Below are 13070 nucleotides of genomic sequence, written 5' to 3' on the forward strand. Positions count from 1 at the left end.
ATTTTAGATTGCGTTTAAGCTGTAGCATGTGTGCTGATGTTTAGCTTTTGGTAACTTAATTTGGGTTTTTAAATGGTCCACACAGCTGGTTGTATGTAGTGCAGTGTTGGAAAAGATTTATTGAAATAACAGTAGCAAAAGCAAACTTGTAAGGGTAAAAAAAGGTCACTATTTTTGTGCCCTAAAAAGGTCTGTATGTGAAGTACAGAAACACAAAACTTCTCAGACATGCAAACAGACATCAATCTGACACTAGATGGCATCAGAGCAAAAAAAAAAAAAAAAAAAAAAAAAAGAAAGTTTTTTTTTTTATTGTTGATGAGGAGTAGTAGAAACATGTTTTTTTTGAGGCACTATGCATGTACATTTAACATAATCAGTGATTTTTTTTTTCTTACACATAAAACATTATGCCTCTCTGTAAGACTCTGTCATTGGGCAAGTGGGTCGCACATTATTCTAAAAGATACAATAAGTGAATGGGCGACAAACTTGATGAACAAAGAAATGTCTTGGCTGTTGTGACAGAGATTTGTCTGTTTTACCATCAGTTCTCTGTGGATCTCCCTCTCTCTCCTATATAATCTTCCATATAGGTTATAATAGTGTTCTCCAGGAATGTAGGAATGATTTAAATATGGAGGGTCGCGTTACAGGAAAGCTGATTGATTGATAAAACATTGATTAAATTCCCCAAACAATGTAGGAGGAAACACAGATATATGTAAAAGTGAACGGAGTCTGTCCTGTGTTGTTCAGGGGTGCAACTGCACATTTGCTGAAAGGTATGCAAGATTATATTTAAATGCAAAATAAATTGATATGGTTAATCACTGTCCTCTCAAGTAACAACGTTGCTGACAACTGACTTACAGCAGGGGTCACCAAACTCAGTCCAGGAGGGCCAGTACCCTGCAGAGTTCCAACTTGCCTTAACACACCTGCCTGGAAGTTTCAAGACCTTGATTAGCTGGTTCAGGTGTGTTTGATTAGGGTTGGAGCTAAACTCTGCAAGACACCGGCCCTCCAGGACGAAATTTGGTGACCCCTGACTTAACAGTGAAAAAAACTGATAGATTTTACAGTCTCAGTTTGTTCGCTTTATTTTAATGCATTGATTTATTTCCCTTTGCCTCCTCTATTCATTTCGGTCATGTGACTGTGTCTGTGACAGTAATGTCAAAGGGTGAGCTGCTAATATGTACTCACTTGATAATAAATTACATTTTGAACTAATTTAAATAAAGTCTTCGTTTCATTATTTTTGACAAATAAGCTTTTGATTATTTATAACATTTTATTAAAGAAGATTTTCACAGAATGATTTCAGCGTTTTGAAATAATTCTGTTTTATTGTATTTACAAAATACAGAAAAATTCGTAAACACGTTAACTTATTTAATATTACAAAAGCTTTCCGGATTCAGCAGGAATAGAAACAGGCAATACTATTTAAAATTCAAATACATTCTTCTATTTGCATAGCTACATTTTCAAGATTTTCCATTTTGAATGTTTTCAGTGCCTTCAACTTTGTTTTACAGCACATAGCATAGCACACAAATAGGCTAAATCTAGAAAAAAAAAAGTTTCAGAACAAACATACATGATATGCTATTAAGGCACAGTATACCAAACAAACATACATTCAACATTATGAAAAGACAGACATCTTGACATGATTGTTCTTGATGAATCAGACTCAGCACTACTAAAATCAAGTTTACTGTTGTACAGTCTCTTCTAAAATCATAATTTATATAAAATGTGCTTGACAAGAAATGTTAATGAAATGAGACAGGTTTGATGAAATGTGGTACAAAGAGTCTTTGTGCATCTTTGTTGTTTGCAATATACTGTTAGCATCCTTGCTAAGGGCAGTACATAACAATGCACATAGGGAGCAATATAACTCTTTCATTATTAAATGGCATCATCAGTGCCTTTCTTACGAATGGCTCGCAACAAAAAATATAGTGCCATAATAAGAAGAAAGCAAAAGAGGGTGATCAGAGCACCCCAGGCACTTGAGCTCAGAGATTTCCTCAGTAAAACATCTTCAGCAGGCAGCAGGTTGCTTAGGCTTAGCATGTAGCCAAGGGACCAGCCGACAGACGTGTCTCCTGCCTGCAAACCAAAATAACATGTTAACATTTTCTTGACCTAGTCGGGTCCATTTATTCACCAAGCTTTAGGGAATAGTTCACCCAAAAATAAAAATGTAAAGATGAGTTTGTTTCTTCATCGGAAAACAAATGGAGATTTTTAACATACATCACTTGCTCACCAGTGGATCCTCTGCAGTGAATGGGTGCCGTCAGAATGAGAGTTCAAATAGATGATAAAGCATCACAATAATCCACAAGCAATCCACACAGCTTCAGTCCATCAGTTAACATCCAGTGAAGTGAAAAGTTGCGTGTTTTTATTAACAAATCTCATTCTGACGGCAGCCATTCACTGCAGAGGATCCACTGGTGTGCAAGTAATGCTAAATTATTCCAAATCTGTTCGGTTGAGGAAAACAAAATGATGTCCTGAGGGTGAGTAATTTTTCTGCAAATTAAAATTTTTGGGTGAACTACTTTAAATCAACACAAAAGTTATTACAACCCAATTTACTCCTGTAATGTGTAATTTTAAATAAAAAATATAATGAGATATAGTACTTGATTTTGTCCATGAGAAATTGTCCGGACAGTGAAAAGTGACAGATGTTTGGAGGGAAGGGGTTAAAAAATGAGAGGAATTGGTGATATAAAAAAAAATATATATTGTGTGCCTACAAATAGGGAAAGTGCATTAAGGAGGTAAATAGAGTCAGTTTTTGCAAATAGGTCCAGCTACCTTCTTCTGGAAGGAGATGTGCGGGAAGGAGAGATTATCAAAGCCATATCCATTGACCAGTAGCACCTGCACAAAGGCAGAGACTGCGCAGTAGTCCTTCAGACGGCTTCCCTGACCCTGAACCTTATTTGTCATCTAGGGCAAGGAGAATGAAAATACTGTAGGCTAAATAAATAGGTCAACTGTTAATTCAATAATGCTTCATTCGCTAACAATAATATACTTAAACAATTCACAGTAAATATCATCTTCAAAGAAGATAAAGCAAGTTCTCTTAATTGGAGAACATGAGACTCTCAATCATTGGTCGATTGCTGAGATATGGGGAAAGTCATCTTAGAATAGCAGGACTCAAAATCAGCTCAGCGGGGCGGTACCTCCTGAAAGCTCATGTTGCAGACAACACGGGTAGCGTCCTCTAAATGTTCTGGGGACCTGATGCTGATGCCTGTTGCTTCCTGAAGAAAGGAATGGGTGTAGAAAAATGCAGAAAATGCCTGTGCCAGAGAAAGAAAGAGGGTGATGGAGAGAGAGAGATTACATAATCATAATCATGACACTCATGAGTGAATCATGAGTGCCCAGAAATGAATTTATGATTTATTTTAATGCTTTAAGCTGTCTCACTTAATAACTGCTTACATGTTAACATAACCATCCCCCCACCAGTAAAGACATTAATGTTGCCAAAACCACAAGAGATGAAAGAACGAACAGCATGTTATGCTAGTTGATAAAATATATTTACAAAAATTCAACTGAACGCACAAAAATTTAAATGTTCCATATTAAGCATTCTAGAAACTCATACCATATAGTTTCCAGTAATGTTGGGCTGGAAGACTTCATCAAAGGAGCATCTGGAATAAGAACATTTGTTAAAAGAAAAGAGACGAGAAACATTTCCCAGGCATTGATCGTAGTTTCCTGTGCCTTTGATTTGCAGCTCATCGTCAGGTTTATAGGGCGTTTGTCTTTTATTGCATGGAGTACCAAACACACTGCTCAGCTTTATGGAGTCACTGTGACCTGCAGGATAGCAGGGGTGAACTATAGAGCTGTCTGAACCCTGAGTCTATAAGACACATGAAGAAAAGAAAACATCAGAAATCATACTCTAAGTATCTATCAAATCAGTTAATCAGCTTGTCTGATGATTGTTTAGACTAAAGATTTGCACTTAACCTCCATCAGAAGTGCCAGCAGTCTGAGTAACACCTGGTCTCTCCCATAACACAGAAAGCTTTGAGTGTAAATCTGATAGTCTCGTCCATACAGCCGCAGTTTCATCAGATTGTCCTTGTTCTCCACCGTCTGTTTTGTTTCAAAGGTGATCTGAGTAGAAGCTCCACCAAAGTCCAGAGCACCAACCGTGTCTCTGCCTGGAGACAGCCATTGTCCCACAAAACCATACTAGAAGAATGAGAGAGAAAAATGGAGGGTAATGGCCAGCAACGGGACTTTATTACAGGACATTCAGATGTTGTGAGATATAAAGTATGGCTATATTACCTTGATGTAATTCTCAAGCAGGTAGTTGACTGTGACCCATCCATAAGCCCCCTCTTCTTGTCCACTTAAGATAGTGGCCCCTTTGAAGCTGAATGGGTAGGTCTTCAGTTTGTCTCCCACTTCCTTCAAAACCTCATCTGATTCTTTGGTTTTAGAAATACTGCGTGAAATGACACAAATGCATATTTTTGAATCTTTTTTTTTTTTTTAAATTCCACTTTTAATACAGTCTCTTCTTTCTGTCTATACTTTTTTCAGGAATCCTTGATAAATAGAAAGTTCAAAAGAACAGCATTTATGTGAAATAGAAATCATTTGTAACATTATAGCTGTCTGTTCTGTCACTTTTGACATGCATCCTTGCTGATAAGAAGTATTAAACAGCTAATCAAACTCTAACTAGTAGGTGTGGTTAATGGTGTTTTAATTTGTGTTTTTAATGTAACATTATAGCTGTCTGTTCTGTCACTTTTGACATGCATCCTTGCTTATAAGAAGTTTTTATGTGTTAATTTTTTTTTATAGTTATTTGTGTACTTTAATTGTGTTATGTTTGTTTTGTGTTGTTTTGTTATAAGATTTTCTTTTTTAGTGATGTGAGCTTTCTGACTCACTTCAGTAGTCTCATGCCTGCCGTTGCCCCAAGATACAAAGGGGTGAGTTTGTGTCTTGACTTTGGGATCTCCTGCATGGCTTGTTCCATACATTCCTCAAGACTATGGGCTGCTCCTCCTCTGTTACCTGCATAACTGGAGATCCCGCCTCCTGATTAGTGAAAGTGAGAGAGGAAGAGAGAGGTCAAGTCATGGGACAACTGAAATGAACGATAGAATTCCTCTTAATTTTCTTATGAACTCTGCGAGGTCATGCATGGGCAAGAACTATCAGTTCCTACTTCACTGCCTGAGATGCCACACACACTTGACTACCATAAATGCAACCACACATTTTTTGGATGACCATTCCAGATGTTTCCGTAAAACACTGCCACTCAGCAATATTTGAGGGGTACTTGGAGTTTAACATCCCAATTCTGTGAATGTCAGGTCCTAAAAGAAGACTGAGCCAAAGTGACGAAATTGTAAAAATTGTAAAAACCTCAGACAACACTGCAAAAAAGGGAAGTGGGCAGCAATTAGTTGCAATTCAGCACTCTTCTTTAAGAAAGCAGTGAAAAAATATCAATAACTAATTCATTACAATACCTTCATATAAATGAAGTAAACATCTGATGTTGTAGTTTGGATTTTGTGTATAATTTTATTTAATGCCATGTCAGCATCTGAGGTTATTTTCATGGCAAAAACTCAATTACAAAAATACAAATATCACATAAAAACAATAAAAACCAAGCAAACAAACAAACACAAGTAATATTATACACAATTTTTTAAATTAACATATGATAAAAATTCTAAACCCTTTTCAGGTAAAATCTTTCTAAATAAGTCCTTAAGTGATCTAACTAATAAAAGAGCTTTCTACTTGCATTAAAACCAGGACATTCCAAAAGAATATATTTAATAGAAAGGGGGGTCTTGCAGAACATGCATATGGGTCTTCACATTTAAGCAAAAAATGCATGAGTCAGTCTTGTATGACCTATACGACATCTGGTAAAGATGTGGATTTTGTAATGTCTGTTCTATGAGTGACTTTTATTTTGTGGATTTTGTAATGTCTGTTCTATGAGTGACTTTAAATACACAACGTTTTATCATTCAAATACTCACATTTAGTCCTTGGTTTTTTTCCAGAGGGGCATGACACTCGCTGTGTTGACTGACAATGCCGGTACCGTTCTGCTTGTCTGCTGGCCATTTGTAGATGAACATGGCCGTATGAGAGGATCCAGCATCCAGGACTATTCCATACTGAGAACAAACACAACAGCAAAAAAATAAATAAAAAATAAAAATAATGAGTCTAAGGCTAAAAACCTGTGGTGGCATGGATTCGGTTCCCAGGGAAGACATGCATACAAAGAGATGCTGCCAAAATATATACCTTGAAATTTGCTTTTATGCAAATGCTTGTATTCAGCAAATATAAATTACACATTAAATTCAAAAGTTACAATAAAACATTTATAATGGTACAACATTTTTCTATTTCAAATAAATGTTGTTGTTTTGAACTTTTTATTCAACAACAAAAAAACTGCATCACAGTTTGCACAAAAAAATTAAGTAGCACAACATTGTTATAATAATAAGAAATGACATAATAATAATAACATAATAAGAAATGTTTCTTGATCACCAAATCAGCATATTAGGACTATTTATGAAGGATTTATGAAGACTGGAGTAATGGCTTCTGAAAATTCAGATTTGCCATCATTATCAGAGTTGCTCGAATAAATTACATTTTTAAATATGTTAAAACAGGCTAAACAGCTATTTTAAAGGTGGACTTCGATGTTGGTAAATGTTTTTATTGTTTTTGTGTTTTTGTTTTGATGAGATGTATTTACATGGTTTAAGGTTAAAAAAAACACATTATTTAACATGTACCATACATTAATGTTGCTCCTCTATGCCCCGCCTTTCTGAAACACGTTGATTTTTACAAAGCTCATCGTTTTGAAAAGCAAGATGCGCTCTGAATGCAATCCAGTGCATTGTGATTGGCTGAATACCTCAAGCATGTGATGGAAATGTTACGCCTCTTACCATACTGTGATGCGTGTCCTGGTGCGACGACACATAAACAATCAAACCCATTACAAACGAGGCATTTGTTGCATCCAGTGGGGACATAATTACTGATTATAATGACTTATGCTGTCTTTTTACGCGTTGCGTTGCGTATTGCGTCGTTTAAACGCATTGTATTGTATGCATTTGTTGTATGAGAAAAGACAAACAACAAGCACTACTCTACACTGCTCAAAACTTGCGTTTGAATCGTCAGTGGCAAATCCTTTAAATATGAAAACATACTTACAGGTTGAGTCAGAACAGCTGGCATTGAACAGTAGGTTCAGGAAACAGTCCAGCTGGTTTGAACTGTTCTAGATCAGTGTTGTAAATACAACTTAACCACTGGTTACTAGTTGTGTCCTCTTTTGGAAGGCCAAACAAAGTAGTTTTGCTTTCATAAAGAAACACACAGCATCTCCACGACATGGTGGCGAAGGCAGCAACAATACTACAGCAAGAATCAAAGTTACGCCTTCTTTCTTTGTGTGAACATTTGGGTGCTTGTTATGCAAATCTTCCCACATAGTGACATAGACGTGGGGGTGTGTTTAAACGAGGTCTTTTAGGAGGGCGTGGACGAGTCTTAACTTTTATAAAGAATATCTCTTTGGGTTTGAGACTTTAGTCTTAGTAGCTTTAGGGATTTTATCTATTCACGAACAGCTTGTAACACTCCAAAGAGAAAGAAAAACTTGAAATCACATCATATGACCCCTTTAAATTGTAATTTTTTAATTGTCAACAAATATGAAAATCTGACATTTATTTTAATTAATATTTTTAGCATTGAAACCTGGTCTGAACAAAATGATTGAAGTCTAACATGAGCTTATTAATAATTGATTGATCAGTTTGCCATTTCATTCCAGCCTTTACTCCTGGATGGAGATGGATTTACTCCTTGGACTGATTTATGTGAGACTACTGTAACTAGAAGTTATAACTTGCACATAGCTGGTGTAACCCGCCCCAGGTAATTTTGGTCTCATGCTGCTAAAACAGGGTGTGTATTTGAGAATTAGCCATGTGGCAACTGCATTACACATGGTTTTCACTGATGAGTTGAAAATATAGTTTAAAAAAATCCCCCACTCTCTCTTTGGTTAGAATATGATTTTGTAACTTAATGTTGATAAATGTAAACATATTAGATGTAGTTAATACTTGAGGTTTTCTGCCTGTCTCATTTATATCTCTACTAGATGCATCTTGTTGCTTTAAAAAGTCAATTTATTTGAATTTTAAATGGTCAGGCCTCTTTCATTAGCTAATTCATAATGCTGATTATTATTCAAGCAAACATGACTCACCTCCGTAGCCACCTTTGAAAATATGAATATGATTTACTTAAACTAAACACTTCTTTGAAGTAGTGTAAAATGTTTGCTCAATGATCATAATAAATGTTTAACAACCTAAAGATCAAGAAATAACAAGTGTCATTTACATACATCACTTCTCTCCTTTTCATCCCTTCCTTTTATCACACACACACCTGCACTTCCCAAAGGATTGTGTATTTTGGGCAAGACACAGCCTGAACTTTATTCATTCATGCAAACCATGATAATCTCTTCCAATTATATATCTTGCTCTCCAGACTTTGCCTACAGTTTGCATACAGCCATTTTAGATTAGTATAATAGCAGTGTCTAGCAGCTCTTTTGAGTTCAACAGGTGACTCAAAACATGTTCAAGTTTGCCTTTCTATGTCAATTCAACTCCATAATGCTCAGAATCTGCCATCAGTCATCTGTGTAGCATGTCATTTTAACGTAGTCAAGAAATTATGTTACCCTGAAGCTAAAAGGAATTGTCAAAATATGGACTGTTAAAGGGATACTCCACCCCAAAATGAACATTTTGTCATTAATCACTTACCCCCATGTCGTTTCAAACCCATAAAAGCTTTGTTCATCTTCGGAACACAATTTAAGATATTTTTGATGAAAACCGGGAGGCTTGAGACTGTCTCATAGACTGCTAAATAAATAACAGTGTCAAGGTCCAGGAAAGTTTGAAAAGCATCATCAGAATAGTCCATCTGCCATCAGTGATTCAACTGTAGCATTATGAAGTGACAAGAATACTTTTTGTACACAAAGAAAACAAAACTTACAACTTTATTCAACAATTTGTCTCCTCTGTGTCTCTCCACATCAGCATAGCACCATTTTGGAGAATCTGAGCTGTATGCAGGCGGCGTACGCTCTTCTGTGTCAGCCGAACTGCACTGATGCAATGTTTTCTTTCAAACCAAAGCATAAATATACGTAGAAAATGTATCCTTGTGGTGCGGCGGATACAGTATAGCATACGCCGCCTGCGTACTGCTATGATTCTCCAAAATGGTGCTACGGTGATTTGGAGAGAGACAGAGGAGAGGAATTGTTGAATATATTTTTTTTTTTTGTTTTTTTTGTTTACTTAATGTCTTTACGGTTGAATCACTGATGGTAGATGAACTATTCTGACAAGCTTTTCATCCTTTCACCTTCCAAAATATCTTAACAGTTGTGTTCATCGAAGACGAACAAAGCTTTCCGAAGACGAACGAGGGTTTGGAACGACATGGGGGTAAGTGAATAATGACAAAATTTTCATTTTGGGGTGGAGTATCCCTTTAAGTAATTGAACAGTGATGGGTGTGTACGAGGTACATACTGTTACAAATACTAGATGAAAATAGACCCAGATCTTCAAACCAAAATGACTCACTGTCATGTTTCTAAGAAGGAAAAGGGATTAAAGCATTGAATCAAAATGGCTGGGAAATACAAACAATGGGATCTAGTGAATAAGAACAAAAGCTTTTATGTGTTTAAGCCTGTGTAAATCAAAAAGTGAAGACAGCTGGAGAAATATTTATAGCTCACCCTCTGCTATTAGATTAAAAAATAATAATAATCTAAATGTTGTTTGGCAAGTGGAGCATAAAGTAAAATTACATTGCTTGGTCATTTATTTAGTAGCAAGAGCAAAAGGCAATAATAATTAATATTTTTCATTAAATATTATTGCCGTAAAAGCTTTGGTCATTCTGAACACTTTATCATTTGTATGATGTTATATAGTATAGATATGAGCTAACTTTAGTATTTAACTGACCTCAGCAGGAATATGGAAAATCTATTTTGAATGCTCTCATTAAACAAGCTTCTGTAAGGAATACAAATCATCTGCACTAAACTTTTATTTTTGTCTTTAAATGATAACTGTCTTTGTCATTTACAAAAAGTATGCACAGATGTATTTCATTATTTTTGTGGGTCTATTTTTAGCACTGGGACACTTTTAAAACTGTCCTGATGGATTATGATCATTAAATTGCTCTCTATTATGAGCTAACATGAATCATGTCAATGACTTATGGCCATTAGCTCTGAGCTGATGTAGATGATGATGTTCCAAAAACCAGCCTGCTCATGCTAATCTGAAATGGCATATATTTTGCCAAAGAAACATAAATCAAATTGGACTACTATAAACTATTATATTATTTTTTATATTACTATATTATTATTTTGTCTTATAGAAGAATATTTTTTTTTTTTTTTTGTTTGAATTGAAGTAAATAATATAGTTTTATTTTTTTATATATATAATTATTTTTTTTTAATTGATATTTGATTAATTTTGTAATGCAATTACAATACCATGTCCCCCTCCCCCCCATTTCACACACAATAACTTTGTTATGCAAATTCACACTTGTGATGTCTAAACTTCAGTTATGTCTCCAGCATTATAGGTTACCGAAATCTGTTACCTCTCACTATTTTGCACACAGCGGCTATACTGCTATCCAAATTCACTCAGGTAGCCTAATGTCTAAACCAATGAACTGATGTTTACACCACTGAAAGCATTTTGGTCTGATGTGATAAGCTGCAGATACACAGCAAGGCCACCAAATCCACCAAAACCAAAAACAGCAATTATAGGTTACTGAAGTCTGTTACCCCTCACTATTTCACACACAATGGCCTAAATGTTACCAAAATTCACACTGGTGATGTCAAAACTTATTTTGTTCTGTTTCTCAGGAAGGTTATTGCTCTCATGTGAATATTTGCAGATATACATGTTCACCAAATCCGACAAGGCAGCATTATAAGTTATAAAATCTGTTACCCCTCTCTATTTGACACACAATGGCTTAAACGTTATTCCCAAATTCACTCTAGTGATAAAAAATATTTATTTCTTTACTTTATTAGAAAGACTATTGCCATTATATTAACAGTAGCATCACAATAATAATAATAATAATAATAACAATAATAATATTTTTTTTAAATCACCCAACTGGGCTGAGAGAAAAAGCTTTATCTGATTTTCAGAGCTCCATTACGAATCTGTCAAAAACTTTTTGCAGTGTTCAGCCTGAGAGAGAATCTCCATGGTCCCATCCTCCTGAGCGTTACAAAATCACACATCAATGAGCAAGACAAGCCAAGTGATGAAACATGCAGAGAACGCGCTCGTTCTTATCTACTCTACCGGTAACCGATCGATACTATACAGATGAGCAGCTCATTCGTTCTCATAAGGTGCTCAGGGAATGTGAAATGTCCCCTTCGCCTTTTCGAATTTGTAGCCTGAGCGTGTCACGAATGAGAAAAATGTTATTACCATAAACTCTGGCGGCTCTTTGACGTCTTCGGTGGGTACGACGAGCAGAAGAATGCCACAGACTGCCAGAAACAGAGCCGCAGTAGCGGTAATGATCTGGCACTGCTGTTGGTCCCCCATGGATACCATCCACAAGACGAGATCCACACCAGAAAAATGACAGCAACGACATTCGTTTGCATGTCAGGTACTATTGTGACGTGTGTTAAATAACTGGCCAACACAAGTGGGCATGGCACTAGCTCGTCATGTGTCCGTGGTGCAACAGGTTCTCGCTGTTAGACTGTGTTGTCCAATAAATCAGATGCTTATCTACTACTTGATTAATTTGAAGTCGATTCAAACGTGTTACGAGACTCTTGAGTGTTTACCAGAAGCGCATGTGGTAGCGGTATATGTGAACTCTATTGCTAGTAATAGTTTTCATTTACCACATAAGACTGGGGCTAGTTGCATTTCCCAGGCTGAGTTGATTTTTGAAAGCTATGAAACATTAAAGAGTTACTGCCCAGGGAAAATATTCAGATTGGTCAACATTTGTGACAACATGCCCCAGTAGCGTGTCGCTCTATGTGGGATAAGGGGTTATTATATGATTTTCAAGCTAAAACAGTTCGAAACACAGATTAGGCAAAAATAAATGGGCTTAAATATCAAATCATTGTTTTGTACAATAATTATAAAAAATAATATTGTGTATTAATAGAATATTTTAAACTCCACAGATAGCACACATAGGCTACGTCTGCAATTGTCTAAAGATCGCTTCATCTGGAAAGCATAGGCTATGCTTTGTAGACATCTAATATACGTCTCTAAGATGTCAGTTTTACATACATTCTAAATCATAAACATCTTAAAGACATTTTCTAAACGTCTATTTGACATCTGATAGGAAACGTCCTATAGACGTATTGCAGATGAGCAAACACTAACAAGACTGTTGCTGATGTAAATGCAGACGTCAAACAGGCTAGACGTCTGTGCAATCAGGGACACGATCGGACATTTGTGAAAAGCATCCTAAAACACATACTCAACCACTGATTTAAAATCTTTATTATATAGTTGACTTGTGTGAATGCTTACTAGTGTGATTGATAATATGATAATTATAATTTTACTTTGACAATTTTCACAAAATTTTTCTAAATTACGAAGAATTTTTCTACATTTGTCTCCTTTTGTCACAAAAACAGCACATTTTGTGTTAGGTGTTCCAGACAATGTCTGAAAGTCATTTGCACTCGTACTGGAAGTTATGCTTTTTATAGAGTTTATGCTTTGAGAAAAGTTACAACAGCTTTTGTTTTTTCCGTTTTATTTTTATTTTTTGATTGTGTGGTTAAACACTGATGTGTGAAATGCAGA

General features: G+C 35.8%; 1 protein-coding gene across 1 annotated transcript; it reads right to left on the reverse strand.

The window, feature by feature from the left end:
• Positions 1-1243: 1243 nt before the first annotated feature.
• Positions 1244-12020, reverse strand: LOC109090598 (ectonucleoside triphosphate diphosphohydrolase 2-like). Its single transcript, XM_042755637.1, has 10 exons — positions 11700-12020; positions 6120-6233; positions 5780-5783; positions 4974-5124; positions 4360-4519; positions 4033-4260; positions 3659-3922; positions 3225-3344; positions 2848-2982; positions 1244-2127 (listed from the first exon to the last, which is right to left on the reverse strand). The coding sequence occupies exons 1-10, from the start codon at positions 11826-11828 to the stop codon at positions 1924-1926; spliced, it is 1509 nt and encodes a 502-aa protein (XP_042611571.1). The 5' UTR covers positions 11829-12020; the 3' UTR covers positions 1244-1923.
• Positions 12021-13070: the final 1050 nt, after the last annotated feature.

The sequence above is a fragment of the Cyprinus carpio genome, chromosome A5 (assembly GCF_018340385.1).
Source record: "Cyprinus carpio isolate SPL01 chromosome A5, ASM1834038v1, whole genome shotgun sequence".
NCBI classification, from domain to species: Eukaryota; Metazoa; Chordata; class Actinopteri; order Cypriniformes; family Cyprinidae; genus Cyprinus; species Cyprinus carpio.

Bases quoted from the DNA above. Each gene is read 5' to 3' on its own strand.
- LOC109090598 (XM_042755637.1), bottom strand. From the start codon at position 11,828: ATGGTATCCATGGGGGACCAACAGCAGTGCCAGATCATTACCGCTACT. The intron at 4,520-4,973 runs GTGAGTCAGAAA...CATTTCACGCAG, and splicing joins GCAGGCATGAGACTACTGAA to TATTTCTAAAACCAAAGAAT. The intron at 4,261-4,359 runs GTAATATAGCCA...TCATTCTTCTAG, and splicing joins TGCTTGAGAATTACATCAAG to TATGGTTTTGTGGGACAATG.